General features: G+C 35.4%; 2 protein-coding genes across 9 annotated transcripts in view; one reads left to right on the top strand and one right to left on the bottom strand.

The window, feature by feature from the left end:
* The window catches only part of LOC148946144 (G patch domain-containing protein 11), a 29027-nt gene extending 23810 nt beyond the window's left edge, over positions 1 to 5217 (top strand). For 2 of the 3 annotated variants that reach the window (XR_016142573.1, XR_016142571.1), the window contains exon 3: positions 4974 to 5217. The gene's annotated coding sequence lies outside the window, so the exon portion shown is untranslated. The remainder of the gene's footprint in view (positions 1 to 4973) is intronic. The other variant, XR_016142574.1, reaches the window with a different exon arrangement.
* Caper (RNA-binding protein 39-like protein Caper) overlaps positions 1 to 24177 on the bottom strand; it is a 47516-nt gene that overhangs the window by 6167 nt on the left and 17172 nt on the right. For 5 of the 6 annotated variants that reach the window (XM_089098168.1, XM_089098169.1, XM_089098164.1 and 2 more), the window contains 7 exons: positions 23842 to 23930; positions 21808 to 22131; positions 16593 to 16688; positions 13383 to 13506; positions 7205 to 7297; positions 3584 to 3862; positions 1633 to 1837 (listed from right to left, as the gene is read on the bottom strand). In XM_089098168.1, the coding sequence (XP_088954294.1) occupies positions 1633 to 1837; positions 3584 to 3862; positions 7205 to 7297; positions 13383 to 13506; positions 16593 to 16688; positions 21808 to 22131; positions 23842 to 23897 (1177 nt within the window). In that variant the 5' untranslated portion in view covers positions 23898 to 23930. Of the gene's footprint in view, positions 1 to 1632; positions 1838 to 3583; positions 3863 to 6843; positions 6937 to 7204; positions 7298 to 13382; positions 13507 to 16592; positions 16689 to 21807; positions 22132 to 23841; positions 23931 to 24177 lie in introns of all 6 variants that reach the window. The other variant, XM_089098167.1, reaches the window with a different exon arrangement.

Here is a 24177-nt window from a genome sequence, read left to right as displayed (position 1 = left end):
GAAACCAGACCCAGTCTCTGTAAAACAAATCTTGGCTAGAGAGAAAGAGCACTGTGCAGCACCACCCAAACACATATGACTCCCCATATTCCGGACATTAGTTTGATAATAACGTCTTAAGGAGTCAATCCCCGCCCTTCTTGTAAAAACTGTTAGCTCACAGCATTGCAAGAATTCCTCACTTTTTCTTTATCAAGGGTTCCTGAGTCCTTATTGAGATACCTTCACTTAAGACTACTATGCATTTGGATTGTAAGTATTCACCCAATCGTAAAAAGTTCGGTCTATAATGCACTTTTCATGTTTCAACCCAACGTCTGACACACGCAAAATTCACTCATCTCTGCAATATGCAATGTATTCTGTGTTTCTATTTCCACTTCGATTTTGCATAGGGATATCTTGACCCCGAGAATGGACCGTAAAACCATTACGTTGGTCAACTAAACTTACCTCAAAATATAGAGACGTTTGATTGGTCGGCTAAATATTATGAAGACTATTCATCCATCAAAAGTGTTTACTGTCTCTCATCAACGTCAAAAGCCCCCGAGGAATTTAAGAAAAATGCTGATTTTCGAAATTTAAACCCACTGTTTCCGTTTACACAAAATGTAGTAAGGACGGATATGCTGAATCACAACCGCAATAAGTGCGAAGGGAACAATCGGGAGGCCTGTGGCCATAATTTAAATCTTTCCTCCATTAATGTACGAATAAATTTCTGTTGTGAAAAAAAAAAAAACAAAAAAAAAAACGAACAGCATACTTCATATTTTATCGTTTTCCCAGGACAAAATGCTCTCTCAATGACCAGGCATATGGTTTTATCCCTTTCGTTAAATGCAACAGAAGAATGTCAGTGATCTTGCTATGTTGAAAAAATTAGACTTGGCCATCATTCAGTTGTAATACAACGTTCCAGGATTTGGAATACAACGTTCCTCCATTAATGTACGAGTAAATTTCTGTAGTGAAAAAAAAAAAAAAAACAAAAAAAAACGAACACTTATCTAATTGCTTTAATAGAAGTAATCATGAAAAAGGGCACGACTAAGCCACAAACCAGCTATTCTCTACAAAATGGTTGGGTTGAACACTCCTTTAAACTCCCTTCATCTGTTTAATATCTCTCCCTAAAAGAAACAGCATACTTCATATTTTATCGTTTTCCCAGGACAAAATTTGATAACTTGTTAATTACAATAATTTGTAATTTCGACATAGGTTCAATTGTTTTTTTAACCTTGCGACCAATTACTGGTTTATTGTCAATGGTTCTTGGTGAGAACAACCAAGCAAATGAAATAATCGTTTGAATTTTCGATTCTCAAACCTGGGCTTAAATTTTTAACTCTAAATTCAATGGACTTTGAAGAATAATAAGAAAGGGCAGTCTTGGAATTGCTAATATATTAAAGGTAGATATTTTTTTATGGCGTCCTCATGAATGTACAGTTGATCAAACTTTTAAGAACAATGTTTTATTTGCGTTTAAGACATCAATAGCAACAATTGTTGGTGTTTCAAGAAGTATATTCCATCGATTCAACCAGTGTAATCAACCATCCACCAGTCTGTGAGAGTCAGGAGTAATAGCTACAATACAAATTAGAAAAAAAAAATGCAAACCTTGAGCTAGTTTGGCCATTAAATGCAGTCTTCCCGTTGCCCCCAGCTCAATTCCAGCTCGGTCCATATCATCACTATCCAAAGAGGCTGCTGGGTACATACCTTCTGGTCTTTCACTCACATGACCAACTTTCATTGGTCGTCCGGCAAGTTCAAACCCGTTCAGTTGCTCAATGGCACGTTTTGCATCTTCGACATGCAAAAACTAAAAAAAAAGAAAAATAAATATAAAAAAGTATAAATATAAAAAAGAAAAATATAAATATATATAAAAAAATAAATATAAATATAAAAGAAATATAAATATAAAAAAATATAAAAAAAGAAAAATAAATATAAAAGAAATATAAATATAAAAAAATATAAAAAAAGAAAAATAAATATAAAAAAATTCAGTTGGTCAAGTACATTCTCATAGATTTCTGGGCAATTCTGTTATGGCTTATAAACATTTTAATATATTTTGGAAAATCATAAGTTGTACAGAAAATATCCTTCTATTATCCCCCCCCCCCAAAGAAAAACAAAAAAACATTCCAACTGAACAGAAGACGGTTTGAAAGAAACAAAACTTGCAACAAATGGAACTGAAATACAAAATGAATGTTGAATGCTCAAAAATAGTTATTATTGTCTCTTATTTTTTAAGCTAAATAGTAAATAATGGCATCAATATTTAATCATAATGCCCTTAACTGGTAATCAAACACACCAGTGCCTTATTTACTCGGCTTTTGTTTTTTCGCATCGAGGCGTGAATGAAAGACACAAAGTAACAAAGAAAAAAGAGGTTCGGCATTGGTGCTGCTCGGAGATCCAATGCATAAAGAATTAGATTAGTACAAATAAAAACAGAGAATGATTGGGGAAGACCATAATATGAACAGTGCCGGTATTCTCATCGAACTATTTACTTATTATACCGGTCGAGGGGTAGGAAAGTTTTTTTACAGCAAAAAACACACCTTAAAAATAAGACCTTGGCTATATGTTGTATATGTGTTACATACGGTAACCCTGAACACGTGCTACAGGTGAAAACCCTGACGAGTAATGTTAAGTATCCAGGCTTTAAAAGACCATCTTCTTCTTTAGGATGAAAAATCTTTTCTATAAACATGGTTGAACCAGTTTTAAGGGGGAGATGATGAGAAGTAGAGTCACGTGCAATTTCTCGGCTGACTTGAACACTTGCTTTTTTTTTACCTAGTTGATATAAATCACTGAGGAGTGTAACGAAATCTTTACCAAACAGAATTATGCTGTGCTTGGCAATGACAAATGTATTTATTACTCCCTATTTCTGTCACCATACCATGGATGCAAATGGGATTACCAGCATTACGCTGTTCATATCTATTCGAAATTAGCATTAAAAAATTAGAATTAGAATAGATCTTTTAACGAGTTCTTATTAGTAATTGTAATTGGTGATTACGTTCAAGAAAAAGTAGAAAGTGATGAGACTACTTGAAAAACAATATAAAACGATTGTTGGACAGTAACCAACCGGATTTCGCGTTGTCTGATGAAATAAGAAACCACTTCACATGGTAGAGTACAGCACTCACTTACCTATGGACACATCCCTGCTTTTAGTAAATTATGAGCCATGCTTCCCTAACTCTAGGATTACTAACACGAAGTTAAGTTCTTCTATTTCCTCATATTAAAAAACAAACATGCGCAATGTGTGACAAAATCTCAGGGTTCGAGCCCCAAAAAAGTCTAGTTGGAGTTTTTCCCGATATTAATGCAAATACTTACATTAAAAGCTGAATTCTTAAAAGAAAAGGGTAGAGCAAAGAATGATCCATCAAGAAAAGTGTCCCCACAGCCCATATTTGGCTCTCAACCACCCTGGAAGCACCCACCTTTTGTGAATCATACCACCTGCAAAATCTCGACTCCCCAAAGTGATCCGCCTGTAAGAAAAAGAAAGGGAAATTACCGTAATAAAGCCATATCCCTTTGATCTTCCCGTCTCTGGATCAATTGCCAATTGTACAGATTCAATTTTTCCAAAAGGTTCAAAAATATTCCTCAGCATTTCTTCGGTAATATTAAAATGGAGAGAGCCAACATACAATTTCATTGGGCCGACTTGAGTTCGCCCTAAACCAGGCATTATAATGGGTAAACTTCCAGTTCCTTGTCGATTCTTCTCGGCTTGAGTTGGTTGTACAATGATTGGAATACCCAAAAGTTTCTGTCCAGAAAGTCCAATAGCCTAGAAAAAGGAAAAATTACGATACAAACCTCTTTTGGAGAGCTTCACACACTATCAAGTCAAGGTAGTATGAGGTGCAAGCCTTTTAGAGAGACATGGATAATGTAACTTTTATTGAGAATGAGTAAAATAATCTACTATTTCTTCTGTTGGCCATGAATTTAAATAAGAAGCCGTGGAAATTTTTAGACAAAAAATTAATATAAGAAGTAAAAAAGCAGTGAAGGTGAAACAATAGACACAGACATTTCTCATTTAAAGAAAAAAAAATAATTGTAACTTTTGTTATCTTAAAGGGAATATCTTAAAAAAATATCTTTTTTATACAGTTCGAACTGGATTGAAAAGTTGCGCTTGTCCAGTATCTTAGCTAAATTTCAGCTGAATAAATACAAGCGTGTATACGTATACGTATACACGTACCTGTTATACGTAAACGGGAGAGGAACTGTTTTTTAAGCAAATAAAAAATATAGCACTCATCCGTTCATTATCCTTAGCCTGAATAGTGCCCTTTTAGCATATACAGATCAGACAGTACGAGTAATCTGAAGTTACCTATTGCTTTGGCTACCAAAGCAGCAATTACTTAAAAATTGGCTTTTGATCTCAGCAGAAAGCTGGGACGCGAATTGTCTCACTTAGAAAATAGCTTGTTGAGCCTGGAAAACAAATACAAGTTGATAATGGAAAACCATAATGGCAAGAACCTTTCCTTTAAATAATAACAGGATCTACAAGAGTCAAATATCAAATATCCAGACATCATGGAAATTAGTGAGAGATTTTGTTTATATACAACAGATCAAATTATGATAACATTGTTTTGTATTCTTAAATTAAACCAACATTTATCCAAGATCAAACGTTAATAGAAAATTAAGTTCAATGAAGCAACCACAAGGATTTTTCAACAACTCAGTTTTTATTTTATGTGTCCTGCGTTATTTCGATTGTACTAGTCATGTAATAGACCACAATGACCGCATGTAATAGACCCTACGTTCGATTATACTAGCCATGTAATAAACTGAACTGACTAAACATAACTGAGCCATACAGATATATGCAACATAATCTTTATAGCATCTTATTTTTACCCCATTTACAGGCACATTCGTACAAGGCAGTTCTGCGATTCGACAGGAGTCCCCAGAAAGTCAGTTGATGCGATTTTCGTGACACTTGAGAAGCAGTAGTGAATGGTAGAAGCAGAACGCACGTAATGTGAATAAAACTTCACATTACGTGCGTTCTTTTCAGTCATTTTCAATTAAAAAAAAAATCAACTGATCAACCCATTCCAAGACTTTTAAATAGGGAGTGATTTTTAAATGCGGCTTTGCGACAACACTTTACCTTAAATGACATTTTTTTTCTAATCTTAATTGATGAAGCTGAATAAAAAATATCCAACACTGGCATTTCTTGACTATGAAGTTTGTACCTCATTTTAGGATCATACTTTTATGTACAACTCCACATTTTATTAAAAAGAAAGAAAATACAGGGAAATGTTCTCTTAAAAAAAGAAGTTAAGTTGCATTTCTCTCCTGCATTCCCTTAAAAAAGTTTAATTTTCTCTTTATTTTAATTCAATATGCTTTATGCTCCCCGTGATATATACGATTTTCATGAAACATGCGTGACATAGCGACGTGACTCTTCTCAGCCGTGCCAGAGTCGACGCAGCTCCAAATGGGTACCTGAAGAAATCCGGAGAAATTAAGCAGGAAGGGCGTGCGAAAGCACAGGATGGCTGGCCCCCAATTGCACTTCCAAAAAAAAGGCAAAAAACGGAGATCAGCAGCGCCTGTTTGACCCTTAAGGGTCTAGTACCGACAAACTTCCTTAATTACTAATCATGCGATTTTGCGAGCACTGTACAGCTCTAGCTTGCACAAAAAGGAAAAGATACTTATATCTTCGTATTATGTAATTTCAGGTCAATCCCTTCACCAAGCCAAAAAATTATATTACATAGACTTATCCTTAAGGAGTAGACACAACTTGCTTCAAATTAGGAAAATTTTCCTATCTCCGTATGTCTGAGACATCTTTTCAGCCTATTTTTCAATCTAAAAAAAAAACTGCAAAGCAAATTTCAAAGAGCATTTCTTCTTATGTTACTTGAATTAGACTCCTCGACAAGCATCTCCTTCTTCTTCTTTCTTTCGTCTTTTGAAGCTGCTTTATGACCAGGGATTGATGAAAGTATTCTTCATGGGTGCAGGCAATCCCTAGAGCTATGCTCTTCCATAGATTTCAAGAAGCACCTTCTTCGGTATTTTTGTTGAAAAAATGACTTGTTTTTAGAATGTTCATTAAAAAGAGCAACAAAACCCTCTCTCCCCCTAGAATTTGATCAATTGGTTTTGACCCCCCTCCCCCCGCCACCCCAAAAGAAGTTTCTTCTTTCGCCAGAAGCCTCAATACAGTTTTAGAACGCACGGTATTTCAATACGGAAGATGAATGGTATATACAATATACTGGGGAAGATCAGTTCTTTACTACGGGGTAAGAAACGGTCCCACAAATCGACTATCTTGAGTATTAAGTTTACATTGATAAATTGCTAAAATAACAGCTTTGTCTTTTCGCTTCACTTCACCTCCACTGGCTACAAACAACCCTCGTTTCTTGGTTTCTTAATTCGTTTTTCTATTTTTATAAACGCCATGTAAAGCCAGTGTAGTCTTAAGACAGATTTACCTCAAAATTAATAAATATTTTGACATCAAAAACTGGTCCATTTGCTTAATAATTCCAGCCGTCATTTTTCTAGCACAAATTTTAGACTTAAATAGCCAAATGCCATTCAGGAATAATAAAAAAAAAAAAATAAAAAAAATAAGAGAACGAGCATGAATCCTTTCTTCTTTAAAATCAAATAAAAACTAAGGAAGATTCATTGGAGTATTGTTAGTATTACTCATCAATTACGATACTCTAGAATGAGAATAAATCCCGGCTGCCTTACCAAAGGGACACTGTCAGGGTCGACGAATTCTACGTAGCAAATTCCTTTGAACTTTCTTGTCTTGTTACACATAATCAAGCGAACATCTCTAACCTAAAAATATTAGAATTAGAGACACACAATTCAATTGAAAAGATTAATGGCGCAGAAGACGACAGCCCTCCAGCGGCAGTACGACTTGAAAACACGGTTATGATTGCTATTCATTTTATCAAAAAATAAAAATACCGAAAAATGACAACTCTGATGATTAGTGTGCCTCTAATTCTAATGGAGGCCGACAAATAAGCGTTCGGCCCTCAACACTAACTAATCATTTGCCAGCCTCTCAGCGGCAAAGACATAATCGTACTGCTCTTACCAGAGGCACTGACTCTTCTTCTACGAATTCAACATAGGCCACCCCTTTGAACTGCTTCGTTTTGTTGTGCATTATCAACCGAACATCGCGGACCTACAAAACCATGAATTAAATAAAATTACGAAAATAAAAACAATATTAGACAGTTCAATTGCATAAAATTAAAAGAAATATGAACAACCGCGCGAGCTGTGCAGTCAGGAACAAGCAAAAAAACTTCTGAGGCCTGAAAACATATGAAGAAGTTTTAACTTTCCTTGAAAAAATAATTATACGTATAAATAACATGCGTGTGCTTTCTACATAATTTTTTTTTTGCTCCTTTCACGGCATCATCTGAAAAGCTATATGGCAACTATTAGTGGTCTTCTCGGAAGCATTCATTTTGCTTCTTGTAGCGGAGGGGGGGATCACCTTGAAGGACTGTCGTAGGAAAAACAGCTGTAGTTGGTTTGGCTGTGGCTAATAAATGAGACATCTAAGCCAAAAATAAGCAATTCCGTGTACTAAATAATAATCATTATATTGAGGACTTTGAACGAGAAGCAGTAAATATAAGAATTAAACAGAGTATTACTTTCTTTGAAGAAATATTGATACGTATAAATAACATGCGTGTGCTTTCTACATAATTTTTTTTTGCTCCTTTCACGGCATCATCTGAAAAGGTATATAGCAACTATTAGTGGTCTTCTCGGAAGCATTCATTTTGCTTCTTATAGCGGGGGGGGGGATCACCTTGAAGGACTGTCGTAGGACAAACAACTGTAGTTGGTTTGGCTGTGGCAAATAAATGAGACATCTAAGAACTCAATCTTTCTCTCATTATAGCCCTAGAAAGCGGGATTGAACCATGCGGGAAAGCGGGATAGTTGGTTTGGCTGTGGCAAATAAATGAGACATCTAAGCCAAAAGTGAGCAATTCCGTGTACTAAATAATAATCATTATTGAGGACTTTGAACGAGAAGTAGTAAATATAAGAATTAAACAGAATATTAAGCAATTAAGCAACATGAGTAGCCGCACGAGCTATGCAGTCAGGAACAAGAGAAAAACTAATGAGGCTTGAAAACATAAGAATAGGAAGATAAGTCTGCGAAATAAGATTCGAATTTTGGAAACTACAGTGATGACAGTGGTCAAGTATGTTTCTGAAGCTTGGGCGCTCCCATAAACAGAGAAAGATTTGCTAGATGTTTTACAGAGAAATTGTTTAAGGATCGTTTTGGATACCCGACTGACTGACAATATTTCATCCAGCAGGCTGTACGAACAGTATGGTTCAATCCCGCTTTCTAGGGCTATAATGAGAGAAAGATTGAGATGGCTAGGTTACGTTCTGCGGATGAAAGATGGCAGATTGCCCAAGATTGTCCTTTTTTGCCAACCGTCTAGGGTTAAGCAAAAAGTAGGTCGTCCTCGGCTGGAGTGGGAGGATGTCGTAGAGAAAAATTAAAGGGAAATTGGAACTTCCTGGGAGGTTATAAAGAGGAGGCTTTGAATAGATTGTGATTGAGGAGTTTACGTAGCTGTGTTGGCCTCAGACGGATTCGTGCTGCGTGGAACTTTGAGTAGTAGTAGCATTACAACTTATTTGGACAATAATAGTATATTAGATGATATTTGTGACTAACAGTAGTTGCAAAATTTAAATTTTGAAAACCAAAAAAATTATATGATTAAACAAACAAGAGACCCTCCTCAAAGGACCGAGAAAATCTTCGAAGTGTAAATAAGGATTAAGCTCACCATTCAAATTTTCAGCAACCTACCTAAGACAAAAAAAAACACAGTTACTATAGAATTGTTTAAGAGTCGTTGCTACTTTTTTCTTTGACGGAAATTTTTCAAACTTTGGGTTTGCAGTTGTAATGAATGGTAATCACCGAGAATACCGTAATAATAAATTATTTTTAGATTTTAATTTAAAAACAGAAAAAACTATGCTAGAGAGTGATTACATCTTAATCACAAATCAAAAATTTGAGGGGGACTCAGATTTAGACCTTTATTCAAGTAGTTGGAAACACATCATGTCAATATAAATTGATCCAAAACAGAGACAAGAAAGGAGGCTGAGTGCAGCATTGAACTAAGTAACGAAAGTGATTTAGACATTTCCAATATATTTCCCTCTCTCCCAGAACACGCATTGAAGAGCAAGATGCTATTCCATGGCAAATCTTCACCGGTTTCTTGGCGAAAATGAGTGTAGAAAGCTACAAAACTTTAATGATGAAAATGATTCAAGTGCTATGCGCTGTTAAAAACAATATCTTCCTGAAATTGTTATTACATTTTTCACCTGGAGATCCGCTCTGAGAACAGGGCCAAACCAGAGATAGGTAGGGTGTGTTTCTTCTAGCATATTTTATTAGTGGCAAAATAGTACCGAGGAGGAATGATCGTTCTGCAAACAGAATGTTGTTGGGGCCTCTTAGAGATTCTTCAGAATGTTCTTGGGAATTCTTCTTAATGAAAACTCATCTTTTAAGCGCTATATTCGTTTAACGAAGGGATTAATGAGTCTTCGCGCTCTAAGATAGCTCAAATACATTTTTCCTCAGTTCATTCTCACAATCTTGTTTCAATGTTTAGTTTCGCAATTTTCCCCACTTTATAGATGTAAACTCATTCATGTTTTTTGAAACCACTTTCAAAAGTTTAACATAAAACATGAAATTCTAATCAGATTCGACAACTAAGCTGTTAATCACTTTTTCTTCTTTTGGTTCACAGTAGGTAGGCTTTTCAGAAGTGCTATTTTACTCGTGTACTTTCGCTTTACTCAGCGGGTTAATGACCCACTGGCTTAGTTGTTTTATAAAAATTTTCTGTTTTTATATAATTTTAAGTATATTTTTTAACTATAGGAGTTCAAACATAAGATGATAGATGTCGATTTCTATGCTCTGTGTGCAGGTATAGTTGGCTAGGCTCTTGGCTGATAGTGAGATTTTGTGGTGTTTGTGGTCCCTTCGTGTGCTTTCCGTTGAATCTTTACCTCTTCTTCAGCTGCACAGTAACTTGCTCAAGGCCCTTGGTCGCCATCTTTTGTCTTTTATAAGCATAACAGCCATCTTCATAACACGAAAAATATTCAAATTACCCATACTCTGTCGGAATCTAAATCTCTCTAACGTCTAATCAGCCTATCTCTATTAATACCATGCCTGTTCACCGATTACCCTTTAAAAAAGCTTTACATAAACTGAAAGTTTGAAATGCCATTCACTATTGTATATTTTATTCGGTTACACTTTCATCGCTACATTAAAAGGGTCTTATTCTTTTAGTTCTGTGTTTGTTTTAAGATTTGGTTTTTTATATTGTCATGTGTACTTTTATTTGTATTTTCAAATCACATTAAAAGGGTCTTATTCTTTTAGTTCTGTGTTTGTTTTAAGGTTTTTTTTTTTTTTTTTTATTTCGTCCTGTATACTTTTATTTGTATTTTCAAATCACATTAAAAGGGTCTTATTCTTTTAGTTCTGTGTTTGTTTTTTTATTTTGTCCTGTGTACTTTTATTTGTATTTTCATTCTGCACTAAAGACGGTTGAGCGGAGGTTTTGATCACAATAGTTGCAGTTTTCTTCTATGTTTTACTGGCTATTTTTCCTCGTTTTCTCTTCGGTGTTTCATATTGTGTGGAACATTCTGCAAGAATGGGATCGAAGAGTCCACTCGTTTTAACATCTTAAAAAAAAAAAAAAAAATATTTGCTGCCACTTTTTTCCTTAACCAGTTCTTTGACAAGATTTATTTTATTATTATTGTTCACTGTGTTTCTTAGATATAGACGTCACCACGACAGACTGGAACGTGTCTAAAAATTTACTCTGTGTTATTTGTACCCTAATTTCCTCAAATGTCAAAATGCCAATTTTTCTATATATTTATTACTTGCGCATTATTTTTTCTTATTTCTTTATAAGAAAGAAAGTAATATTTCGTCACGCTTTTAAGTATAAAAAGTGAAAATAATCAATAAATTATATTAAAAAACACTTCATTTAAATCAATACAACTTGACATAACCGGAAGCCATTCAAATTGGCTTACAGCAATTAAAACGGTGTTGTGGAACACATTTAGTCAAATAAGGGTGTAGAACCAACCTTTTCGAAGTTCAAGTGAACCTTCAAAATACTTGCTTGTGCACGACTTGATTTAGCTAAGCTTGTTTTGACTCAGACATTTTCCGAGGGTTTCTCAAACTTTTTTTTTACTACACTTCCGTTAGTTAAATGGGGTTCAGTTGCACGAGGGTTAAGTTACACAATAGTTGCATGGGTGCTGAATAACACGGGGTTAAGTTACACCTGAGGTCAGATGCAGGAGGTTTCAGTTACATGGGTTTCAGTTGCAAGGGGTTGAATTACATGAACGTTCAGTAGGACGCACACCCTTAAAAGGAGGGTGAGCAAGAATCTTACAAACTGGTGTTGCCATTTGTAGTGTAAAAGTCACACAAAGTGACTTTTGTGTTTCAAAAGTCGTTCTTAAGGAATTGGAAGAAAAAGTCAAACTCTAGCGCAAAGATTGGAGTATTGCAGAGAGAGAGAGAGCAGCGGGCCAGGTGAAGAGTTTTACCTGTGTAAATTTCCCCAAACAATGTCACTCACTGAAAATTCTCCTCAGAATATTTCTTGCGGTTGGTTCCACCAAACAAATTTTCTCTAGCATACTTTCATTTGAAAAAGTTCCTTTTTTATTTAATTTTGGTTATTGTTCAAATCATCCTTGAAATGCTTCCGAAAGCCTCTCGCCCAGATAGAATTTTTTCCGGTAGAAACTCCCCCCAAAGAATTCCACTCTTGGAAATTCCCCCCCCCCAAAAAAAACTCCTGGGCAATATAGACTGTATGTACAGCTGAACCCTCCTTCAACTGAATGCCCATGCGACTCAATTCCATGCAACTCAAACTTCGTGCAACTGAAACGTCGTTTAAATGAACCCCACGCGACTGAATCCCGTGAAACTAAACCTTCATGTGGAATTTTTAAAGAGGTGGAAACGCGGATAAGTCTCCCTTTTTCTGTTTTATTTCTCCGGTACCACTAGAACATTGTAAAGAGCTGTTTAAAGTCATATGAAAGCTAATATTTACATTTACGTGCTTTGTATAGTTTCGTCATGACATTCATAATAAATGGCCTTATGGCACCAAAATGTGATTTTAGTGTCATTTCTGGAGTGTTAAGGCTTGCAACCATAAAATGTCTACCACTGAAATCTCCATAATCAGAAACTATTAAACTGGGGTTTCAGTTGAACGAGGGTTCAGTTAAATGGGGTTGAGTTGCACGGGAGCTCGGTTGAACAAGGGTTCAGTTAAATGGGGCTGAGTTACATGTGGTTCAAATTGAATGGGGGCTTAGTTACATGGGGATTCAGTTGTGCGAGGCCTCAATTAAATAGGGGTGAGTTGCACGCTGGGTGAGCTGTAAGGAGATCCCGTTAAGCACTGTCTCAACTGCATTAGGGTTCAGTTGCATGGAGAATCAGTTAAATGTGGTTGACTTGCACGGAAGTTAGTCAAACATAAAAGTCACTTTTTTTTTATTAGTTTCAGCTAAAACTGAAGAATCTAAGCGATGGAGACTTCCACTATATCTTCTTAAACATCTGAATTTTTTTTAGAAACTCCCACTTAACAGTGCATTGAGAGAGGGCGGTCGATTGCGTGCATAATACAAAAAAAGTGTCAAAATCAATCTGCGTGTGGGATAAAAAAAAAAAAAAAAAAAACATTGAATTATCAATTTAAATCGCTTTTTGTCATTTTACAGTAGAGGAAAATCAAACTTTCGAAGCTGTTTGCGGCAAACTTCTTATTTATAGACTTCTAAAAAATAACACAAATTATGATATTAACATAGGTGACAAGATTTAGTCTCTAGCTTTATTTTCGTGCATAGAAACAAAAATACAATTAATTCTTATGCAAGTTCAAACACAACATTTCTTGGTTTCAATTATGTCTGCTCTATCTTTTGTAAAGTGAGCATGGCAAATACACCGAATATACAAGGACCCACTGCATGACTCGTAAGAGCAAAACCACCCATTCTATAAGGGGGAGGGGTAAAGATACTCATTGATTTTGGCTATGGCGACATATAAAAAATTCAAATAGATTGCGTACGAAAAAGGAAGAAAAATATAGAAATACCTTTCCAACAGAAGAAAAAAACCCCTCGAGGTCACGGGGCCGGACTCTTGCAGCTAATTGTAGACACAAAACAGTTCGCATATCTCTTTCCTCTGGTGTCAAATCCTCGTTAGGCCCAAGAAGTCTAAAAGGAACAAGAAAAAGGCGTTTCAATAATTCAATTTGTTATCACATTCCCCCAAAGCTTAGAGGCTCGAAAAAATAATTTTTTTCTCGTTAGAAATCATCGTATCTTATCAATGGGAATAAGCTTTGTCAGCTTTACCTGGTTATTTCATGTCAGTTTTAAATCTGAGAAGTTCTTTTTTTATCGTAGCCAAGGTCATTTTAGCCATTCTTCTTTTGAATTTATAACCCTTGAATTTGTAATGGCAAATTCCGACAAACTAGTAAAAAGGTATCTTGGCCTGGAAAAACAATAAGGTGTTAATATTATAAGAGTAGAAGATTCAAAATCAAAATGCAGTGTCAGAGATAAAACTGTAGCCCAATCCAAAAATTTCAAATTCTTTGCATACCAGGTACTATGACAAAAATAAAGTTTCATTGTGGTCCTAGTTTTTTTTTGTTTTTTGATAAAACGGATTTGGATCTATTTAGATGAGCAGTTTTGATATTGTTTTCATTTCTTTTATTGAGTAGGAAATTCTTGGATGGTTTACTGACCCCTCCTAATTTTTAAATTGATGTTTAGCCAAAACAGAAACCGTGCGCATGGACCAAAAAAAGAGTGACAAGCAGCCCACTAGACTTTTTGTTTTCTCTTTAAATTGTTACCCCCATATTCCTGTTATTACATCCCAACATGATATAGGCCTACACATGCGTAACTTAAATGTTTTGTACAGATTTGCAGCAACTAATGAAAAACGAGCAATACGTGCAGCTTTTTGAAAACTAATTGGTAATGACTCTGAAACTCTTAAATAGAATAGCAAAGAATTCCAAGAAGATGTCAATGGGTTATGGGACAATGACAAACTTTTTTTTTGTTGAGGAGTAAAACAATAAAAATATCTTTCCCTATAGTAGGAGTAACCCCAACATTCTGACTTATCTCTTCTAGCTCATTAATATAAAGGAAAGATAGGGGAGGGCGGCGGCAGAGGGGGTACTTGTACCTGGCACAGATATTTTAGGGGCGCATTCTTTCAAACAAATAATCTAACGATTATAAATCATCCTGTTATATTTTTAATTTTATTTTTATCGAAAATAAATTAAAGGGCGCAGCTGGCGAAATTTTGTTAATGAATGAAAATTTTGTTACAAATTTGCCTGAAAAATTTTGGGAGAAAGGGAGCGGGCTCTAACCAAGATTTTGCCCTGAGCGCAAGAAAAACCAGAACCGCCACTGGGGGAGGGAGGAAGAGTCTAAGCTGGGTATTTCATTTCTGCCCAAAATGTTCAAACAAATAGAGGAAGGGGTCGTTTGAATCACTCTTAGGTGGGGGCAGGTCCCTTCAATTCTGTCCTTCTGTGCAGGCAAATTGTCAAGCTAAAAAAGACCAGCCGCATCAAAATAATTTCCTAATCTCCATTAAAACTGAGGTCCCTTTCTCTAAGTGCCACAGATTCACAATTTTGCGGACCTAATTATTTTATTATCAACATCTGTACTGGAAATTTGCACTAACTCTTAAAATATCAGCTAAAGATCTTTTTCTGAGCAGCTTAAAGGGGTAATCCGCCGGGCAATGCATTTCCAATACCATTATTACGATTATTATTTATTGAAAACCCGCCTGGAGCACTACAAAGAGAAAAAGAAGAAGCAAAATATCATTATACAACTATGACGACGCAACTAGAGTTGAACAAGTCGGCTCCAAGCATATCTTGAAATATTGTGGTTGTGTTTCTGCAGAAGTTTAGCAACAGCTATAGTAAGATCTGCTAAGTAAAGACTGTTGACGAGTTTTGAATTGCTGTCCAAGTTGGATATCTCAGTAGGTGTCTTGCGAAACAGAAAAAACGTGGAACGGATTTTCAGCTTATCAACATTTGTAAGAATCTTCCAGAACGGTGCAATGTAGAGGATGCGAGAGAGAGCAACAGTGTTTAACAGCGTTGCGAGATCACGGCGATTGAAACGAAGCTTAGCAGAGACTATGGAAGCATAGGCAGCATATATGCGGTGTTTGATGACTTCTGTTAGGAGATTACGAGTATGAGAAATGGTATTTCCAATGTACTTACTTGTACTTGTTGCATGTTCAAGCCGCATCCAGACTCATCGTGGCGCCTAGCAGATGAAACCATGTCTCCTTCTATAGGTTTCGCTCGAGGGTGGCAGGCTCCACCATTTCCAGCCACTGGCGATCCCAGCGACGGCCGTATTTTCGAAATCCTCATTTCCAATGGGAATACCAAGATAAACGATTTGGTCAGACGGGCAGATCTTTGAATTCCCAAGTACAATTTCATGAGGAAATGGGCCTTTCCAGTTAAAATGCACGACGTCAGACTTATGCAGCGTTAAATTCAAGACCAGATTTTAAATATTCTGCTTGCAGTTTTTGGAAAGTTTCAGAAATTTTGTCCAAAGTTCGGCTAATGTTAAAAAATGCCATCAGCATAAGTGACTAAGGCGATATTGAGCCCAGAGAACGCAAGACATCTCACACTGGTCCTGAGCTTCGAGGACATGATTATTGAAATAACAAGGTGAGGCAATTGCACCTTGCCTGGCTCCTCTCTTAACTAGTATATTTCTATCCAGTGGCCTTGCCATTTCATCTTGCTTAAGAGGGATTTTAAGATCGACTCGTAGCTTAGCATACATATCCGTGAGATCTAATGATAGCCGGATTTAATCCTCTTTCAACAGCCCTTAAAACCATAAGGGGGCGGATCAGGGTGTCAAAGGCGTGGGAAACATCATGATTCGCCAAGGCGAGTGAACTACTTGTACAAGAAGTATCAAGCAGAGCATAAATTTTGACATCCTCCTTTGAGAAGAGCTTAACAAACGCTTTTTGGAAATCATATCTTTGTCTAGAAATATATATATATATATATATATATATATATATATATATATATATATATATATATATATATATAGTCATTAATTTACCATAAATAGCCTATAAAAGTGAATTTCGCAATGAAAACTGTCAGATAATCGGAAATTTTGGGCAGTGTTATGCAGCAAACTTGTACAATGGTCGGTATCTAAACAATGAAGACATAAAAAAGAAGACATACCCAGTTGGTGAAGGGGATCTTGCGGCTCGAGAAGTCCGACCGAAACCCTCATATCTTCCTCTACTTCTTGAACGGCTTTTTGTTCTCCGTCTTTCCCTGCGTAAAAGATAGCATTACGCTAAGAAATACTAAAGAAGATTGAAGGAAAACCAGCATTTCTAACTTAAATCCTGTCAGAATGACATTTTTATAGATCTATCTTTTAGTTTAAGAATCATTTTTCTATAATGCCGCTTTATCGAAATTTAAAGGAAACTTAAACGATAGGTATTTCACAAATAAATTCATAAAAATCAAAATTAGATTCTAATAAAACAAGGATTCCTTTTATTGACCGAAAAAACTAGATGACTACATTTTCAAACCACTTTCAAGATTTGTTTTTTTTCAGAATGTATGCTAGTTACCCTAAGTACAATCACAGAAGTACTGCTTGCTTATAAATCTCATCTTTTATTTTGTGAATTTCTCAAATTTTGCCTTCTTTTATGAAATTCTCAAATTTTGCCTCGATCTGTCACAAAAAAATATATAAAAGAAGTAAATATTAAAAGTCAACGAGATTTAAGGTAGACATTTTCTAAAATATTTATGGCATGTATTTTTAAAGTCCTGTTTTCAGACATCACTAAAAACGAGAAACACTCCGCATGGTCTTAATATACCACATAATGATATAATGATAAAAACTTTTATTTATCTTATTTTCTACCTTCCTTTTCAAAACAGTCAATTCTGAAAAACGAAGAAATGAGGCAAGTCAACAAACAGGATGTGGCTAAGACTAAGGGTTCTTTTTTAGTTTTAGAATTTATAAGGTCTGTTAATACTCAGTAGCCCCGTATCGTTTTCTTTTTAAGCCAATTTAAGAAATAAATCAACTTGGAAACATTTTCAGGGCTTGAAACCATGAGCAAAAACAAAGATAACAACAAAAAAATGGTTCACATATTAAAAATCCAAAATGAACGAAATAAATTGTCCTTGAACTAAGTACACTAAATAAATCTGGCAAATGTTCTGTTAGGGGTTTTAATATAGTTTTATTTTTCAATACTTATGTCATTTCTAAGCCTGCAATGGATCTTGTTTAATTCAAATAATTTATTCGCAGGATGAATAGAGTCCATTGCTCATAATTAAGTTGCATTCGGCTCAAACGCAGCAAGGGTTTTCTAATATTATTTCATTCTTTTGACATGACAACTGATTGTCCTAAGGAAGTAGGGAAGGATTTTTTATCACATCTAGGATAATACGTTTTTTTTCTCATTGTAAACAGTTTTTGCGCAAGTTATTCGTAATATGATTCATGCTGGTTTTTACGCAAATTCATTCCCTATAAGTTGATTGTGGCTCTTGTGATTCTAAATTCTCCAGCTTCACATCCAACTGTTCAAAGAAAATTCCTCGTAAACCCCCACCATCGTGTCTATCATCGTCACAGCTACCCTGCATACAGTTGCCATTCCTAAATTTCCATCCCAGCAAAGTTTTAGCATTTGCTTATGTTTGTTCATTGCTAAATTGAGCATTAAAGCAACCAGAGTTTGATGTAATTTAAATGCTTTCAAATTTTCTTTTCTTAAAAATTTATTACCAGTCATGTCACGCAAATTCTACTTATGGCTCATTTAAAACCCTTAAATCATTGCTCTTATGATTTCAATTGATTATTTTATTACTTCTGCAACAGCTACTCTTTATTTGAAATATCTAATCAGTTTTTCCAAGGGCAATGATGTTATCTTAAAAAGGGGAGGGAAAGACAATCACGATTGGAACCAAGAAAATTTTTTAAGGAGCTCTCTTTTAAAGGCATCCCAACATGGTATTTATTCACTATTCAAGTTAATTTACTATTTAAGAAAGATAAAATTCTAAAAAAATTCTTTGCCGCTTTTATTCAATTTGTTCCACGTAGTCAAACGTTTCGGCATGCGAGCGTCTTAACTGTCAACGATGACTCGATCATAATAATATGAACATTTATAAACGATCATATTAACAAGAATTTACGTGAGTCACTTTTCTGATACTTAAGGATTTTGGCGATAGATATAAATATATTTGATAACGAGTTTTATCGAATACCCTTAGCTTTACTCTTAATATTCAATTTCAATAATTGTCGTTCACACTAGTTTAATCAAGTATTCAAACCAATCACTGTAAAACATAAGCACCATAATGAGAGCATATACATATCACACATTCCAAAAACAATCAAGATACATTGTGTCGTTAATCTGCTTTGATCACAGATAGGACTACTCTTTTCATTTTATTCACATTTTGATTTGATTAAACAGTTCGTGGTAACGAACTGTAAGTAAGGAGCGACCCGGCTCAATGGTAACCGAAACTGTAGAAAACGGAATTTTGATACCAATAGATACAGATTTTAAGGCTGATTTAAAATATATAAGTTTCATCAAGTTTAGTCCTACCTATCAAAAGTTAAACGCCTCAGAAAATTTGGCTGATTTTCGAAAAAAGGGGGAAAGACCCCCTAAAAGTTATAGAACCCTAATGAAAATCACACTATCATATTCAAAGTATCAGAGAACCCTACTGCGGAGGTTTCAAGCTCCTATCTACAAAAATGTGGAATTTTGTATTTTTTGCCAGAAGAAAGATCACGGATGCGTGTTTATTTTGTTTGTTTGTTTTTTTTTCCCAGGGGTGATCGCATCGATCCAGTAGTCCTAGAATATCCTGAGAGGGCTCTTTCGAACGGAAATTAAAAGTTCTAGTGTCCTTTTTAAGTGACCAAAAAAAATGGACGGCAACTGGTCCCCCTTCCACGCTCATTTTTTTCCACAGTCACCCGATCAAAATTTTGAGATAGCCATTTTGTTTAGCATGGTTGAAAATATGATAAATATGTCTGTTAGGATGACTTAATCCCCCGAAGTCCCCAGGGGGAGGGCTGAAAGTTATGAACTTTACCCAATGTTAACATATTGTATTGGTTATTGGGAAGTATACATGCGTTTTCAGAGGGGATTTTTTCTGGTAGTGGGGGGTGGGGGGAGTGGATCAGGGGTTATGTGGGAGGATCTTACCATGAAGGAAGTTTTCATGGGAGAAGAGACATTGCTATGAAGGGGTGCCGGATTTCCAAGCCTTATTAAATAAAGATCAGAAATTATATATAAAAAAAACAAGTTTTTTAACTGAAAGAAAGGAGCAACATCAAGACTTAAAAGGACAGAAAACATTACGTATAGGATTGGGTTCATACCCTAGTCAATACCTCGCTCTTTAAACCTGATTATTCAGTAATTTCATAAGATCTATTTATTACTATTACTAAAATCTGTGATTAAGGGGTCATTTTTAAAACAATGGAACAAAATTCGAGCTTCAGCTTGAAGACCGAAGTCTTTACCAGGGGGCAAACCACCTAATGAACGTCTTAAAGACAAAACAATATAGAGGTTCGTTACGTATATTTATTACTAATAAAAACGTTCGTAAATAAAATTAAACAGGTTTCGAGAAAGCCATTTAACCAAATAAAAGTAAAATTAATCTTTTTTTTTTTTATTATTCATGTACGGTGAGCCAAAATCAAAACCTTTATTAATTCAAAAACGTTCAAAAACTAAATAAAAAAAAAAGTTTTTTTAACTGAAAGTAAGGAACGACGTTAAAACTTAAAACGAACAGAAATCATTCCGTATATGAAAGGGGCTGTCCCCTCCTCAACGCCTCGCTCTTTACGCTAAAGTTTGACTTTCTCACAACTCTATTTTTTTAAACAATGAAAAACTTTAGCGTAAAGAGTGAGGCGTTGAGTAGGGGACAGCCCCTTTCATATACGGAATAATTCCTGTTCGTTTTCAGTTTTTACGTCACTCCTTACTTTCAGTTAAAAAAAACTTGTTTTTTTTTATTTATAGCAGGAAACGCCAGGGAATGATGGAAAGTCAAAAAGAGATGGAGTTTCTCTGGTGGGAAGAGAGGGGTTAGCTGGTGGTACAATGATTTTTAAGAACATTGAAAAATCAGAGATGTATGTATGTATGTATAAATTTATTGCCCATCATAAATGTAAAATGCAACACTGATTGAGTATAAAGAAAGAAAAGGGAAAGAAACAAATAAATTCTGACAGACACAAACAAAATCAAATCAAAGAAGAACTGACAGAAAAAAAAGAAAACAACAAAAAACAAATAAGGGCAGTTATATGTAAGAGCAAACACATTATCAACGAAGGACAATTTCAGAGGCGTTTTCACCAATAATCTGCCTCCGATATCTCTCGTTTCTTTCCTGCACCGCGGACACTGGACTAGCAACTCCACACCACGAGGATAGGGAGCTGTTGTTAGTCCAGAGGGCAGCCGTAGCAAATATTTCGTATACTTGTAGAGACACTTCCGTATATCCTTAATATCTGAAGCAGTATGAAGAGACCAAAATGGTTCAAGGGCAAGTAGATGCAGAACAGCAAATGCATTATAAACGCTAGCTAAGATACGGAGGTTAAATTTAAACTTTAACGCAACTAGTAAACCATACGCATTCCTAGATTTTCTGGCAAAACAAATCTTTCAAAAGTTGCCGCGTGGCGTGAAGATTTGACCCAATCTATACACCAAGATACTTCAGTGTGTCTTGTGCTTTAATAACATGTTCACCTAATTGAAAATTTGTCGGGCAACCTGAACGGTGATTGAACACCAGGAACTCAGTCTTACTCCCATTAAATCGAAGACAAATACGTTTATGCTTCCTATTGAGAATTCTAAAATTTTTCTCAATTCCAAAGGCTGTTCTACTAACATCAAGGATATCATCAGCATAGTTAGCTAGCGAAACAGCAATACCTTTAAATATACATGTGGCTAGGCCGTTCTGTTGTGGCACAATGATAATATTAATTAAACCCTTGTTAGGGTCTAGTGTATAACTAAACCCTTGTTAAGACTCAAGCAAGGCAAAGTATTTTCGGTTTGTTAACATATACAAATAGTATACGTGTTTTTTTTATATTTTAATTTTAATATTCATGTAATTACCTAAATATGCTAAGTAATTAAAGACGAACAAAATAAAAACCACAAGGCATTTTTTTTTATCTGAGAAGGGGGATCCTAGCCCTTTGTTTACAATTATGATAGTAATCGTTGAGTCATGAAATCACTGTGAAAAATTAACTTCGTTTCATTAAAGGAAAAGTAAGAATGAAAAGAAAGAAAACCTTCTTTCTCGGCTTTTAGATCGTAACTTTCGATCGCGACTTCGGGATCGTCTCCTATCTCGACCTCCTGGTATTGGTTTTCTGTCACGGCTTCTTGACCTCTTTCTATTGCGACTTCTAGAACGCCTTTTTCGGTCACGACTTCTTGAACGCGTTCTTACTTTATCGCGGGATCGCGATCTTCGTCGATCACGGCTTCGTGATCGTCTTTTTCTGTCTCTAGAGCTTTCATGTCTTCTGTCTCGATCACGATCTTTGTCTTTACTCTTGCCTCGATCTCTGCTTCTATCTCGGTCACGGCTTCGGTTTAAGTCAGCATCACGACTAAAATAAAAACAGAATTAATATTAAGATTCTTGTTGCTAAGTTCTTTTTCTGCAGTCCTTCAGATTTAATTTTCAAATCAAGACACAAATTTTGCTATTATTCAATGGCTGAGATTCTGCTTTATTCATCTACCGATTATCATTTTTGAAATGTGCCTTCTATTGTCCAATAAGAGTCATACTTACTCCCACCATTTACCCGTACCATTTAAACATTTTTGCCTCTCAATTACTCGGACTATCTGCCTTGTCTTTTTTCTACAATTAGGCATGTCTTGATGCCTTCTGCAAAATATTTGATTTTCAATTTTCAAAGACTAAGAATAAGTGGAGGTGAAGAGGTGATGTTGGGTAACGAGAAGATCAATCAAGTGGACAGCTTCAATTACTTAGGTAGTATGGTTAGTAAAGACGGTGGGTGCAGCGAAGATGTAAAAAGGCCCAGAGGATTTTTCACAGTTAAAAAATTTTTGGAAGAATAGGAAGATAAGTCTGCGAACCAAGATTAGAAGATTTGTAGCTACTGTGATGACAGTGGTCAAATATGGTTCTGAAGCGTGGGCACTCCAAAACACGGAAGAAGAGTTGTTAGATGTTTTCCAGAAAAATAGCCAACGGATTGTTTTAGGTACCCGACTGACTGACTGTATTTCAAATAGTAAGCTGTACAAAAAATCTGGTTCAATACCGCTTTCTAGGGCTATAATGAGAGAAAGGACGAGATGGCTAGGGCATGTTTTGTGGAAGAAGGATTAGAAATTGCCAAAGATTGTCCTTGTCAGCCAGCCGTCTAGGGCCAAACAAAACGCGGGTCGTTTCCAAATGGGGTGAAAGGATGTCGCAAGGAAAGACTTAAGGGAAATGGTAACTTCCTGGGAGAGTGTAAAGAGGGAAGCTTTGAATAGATTGGGATGGAGGAACGTGTGTAGCTGTGTTAGCCTCAGGCGGCTTGGTGCTACGGTAAGTTGTTAGCATTAGTAGTTAAACCAGCAATATTACGGTAGTATTAAACATTATATATGTTTTAAACTATATTCAAGGAGCAACTTTCACAAATATCATAACAATAACTGTACCATTCTTTGGATATGTCCGGCTCCCATCTTTTCTTTTTGATGATATAATTCAATAATTCAATGATGATATAATTCTTTTTGATGATATAATTCAATAAATTGAACAATATGTTTAGCCAACAAGGATAAGATATATTCTATCACGCAGTACAAAAAAAGTTAATCAATTATAGTTCATCCCCACATGAAAATGTTAATTCTTAAATTCATAAAAATTTGATTAAAACAACAATAGTCCTTAATAGTAAATACCAATAATAACCGAAAAAATAATGAAACCAACTATTTCGATAAAAGAATCTTGGTTTTTACATGATGTCATCTCATATTTTTTCAAATGTTTATGATCTTTGATATAAAGTGCAAATACAAAATTCAATATCTCTTAGTCACTGATAGTTAGTCCAAAGGTAATTCAATTTATCACTTATATCAAAAAACAAATTTTGCCTTATGTCATCTCCAATCTTTTTAAATGTTTGTAATCTTTGACATAAAGTGCAAATACAAAGCTTAATAGCTCTTAGTCACTAAGTTTGATCTTATTTTTTATTCCCGTTAACTAACTGATACAGGTTTGGCCTATATTCATTTCGATACTAGGATTTTCATGCAACACAAAAGTCGCTTACCTATCTGTTGATCTCCCGCGATCGGAATCTCTCCGAACTGAATCTCCATTCCTCATTTTCTCAGACTTCGCATGTGGGGAATCCTCATCCTATGGTAGAAAGCACATCCAATAAAGACGAAAGTAGATAATTCAAGGAAGAAAAGAAGACAAAAAATGAATAGCAAATCAACTATGAATAAAGGAATGAATATACAGTAGAGTATAATTCTTACAGCAGGAAATTGTTCAACCGCAGAACCCAATGAGATTCAAAAAGCGGGCATAAATAAGCCAAATTACGAATTATAATTATCTCCACGTTAATTATTAGAAGAAGCCTTTTTTGAATCTCCCA

The sequence above is a fragment of the Artemia sp. Qi Xiang Cuo genome, chromosome 12 (genome assembly GCF_049724085.1).
Source record: "Artemia sp. Qi Xiang Cuo chromosome 12, ASM4972408v1, whole genome shotgun sequence".
Lineage (NCBI taxonomy): Eukaryota > Metazoa > Arthropoda > Branchiopoda > Anostraca > Artemiidae > Artemia > Artemia sp. Qi Xiang Cuo.
This window is presented reverse-complemented; position numbering and strand designations above follow the sequence as displayed.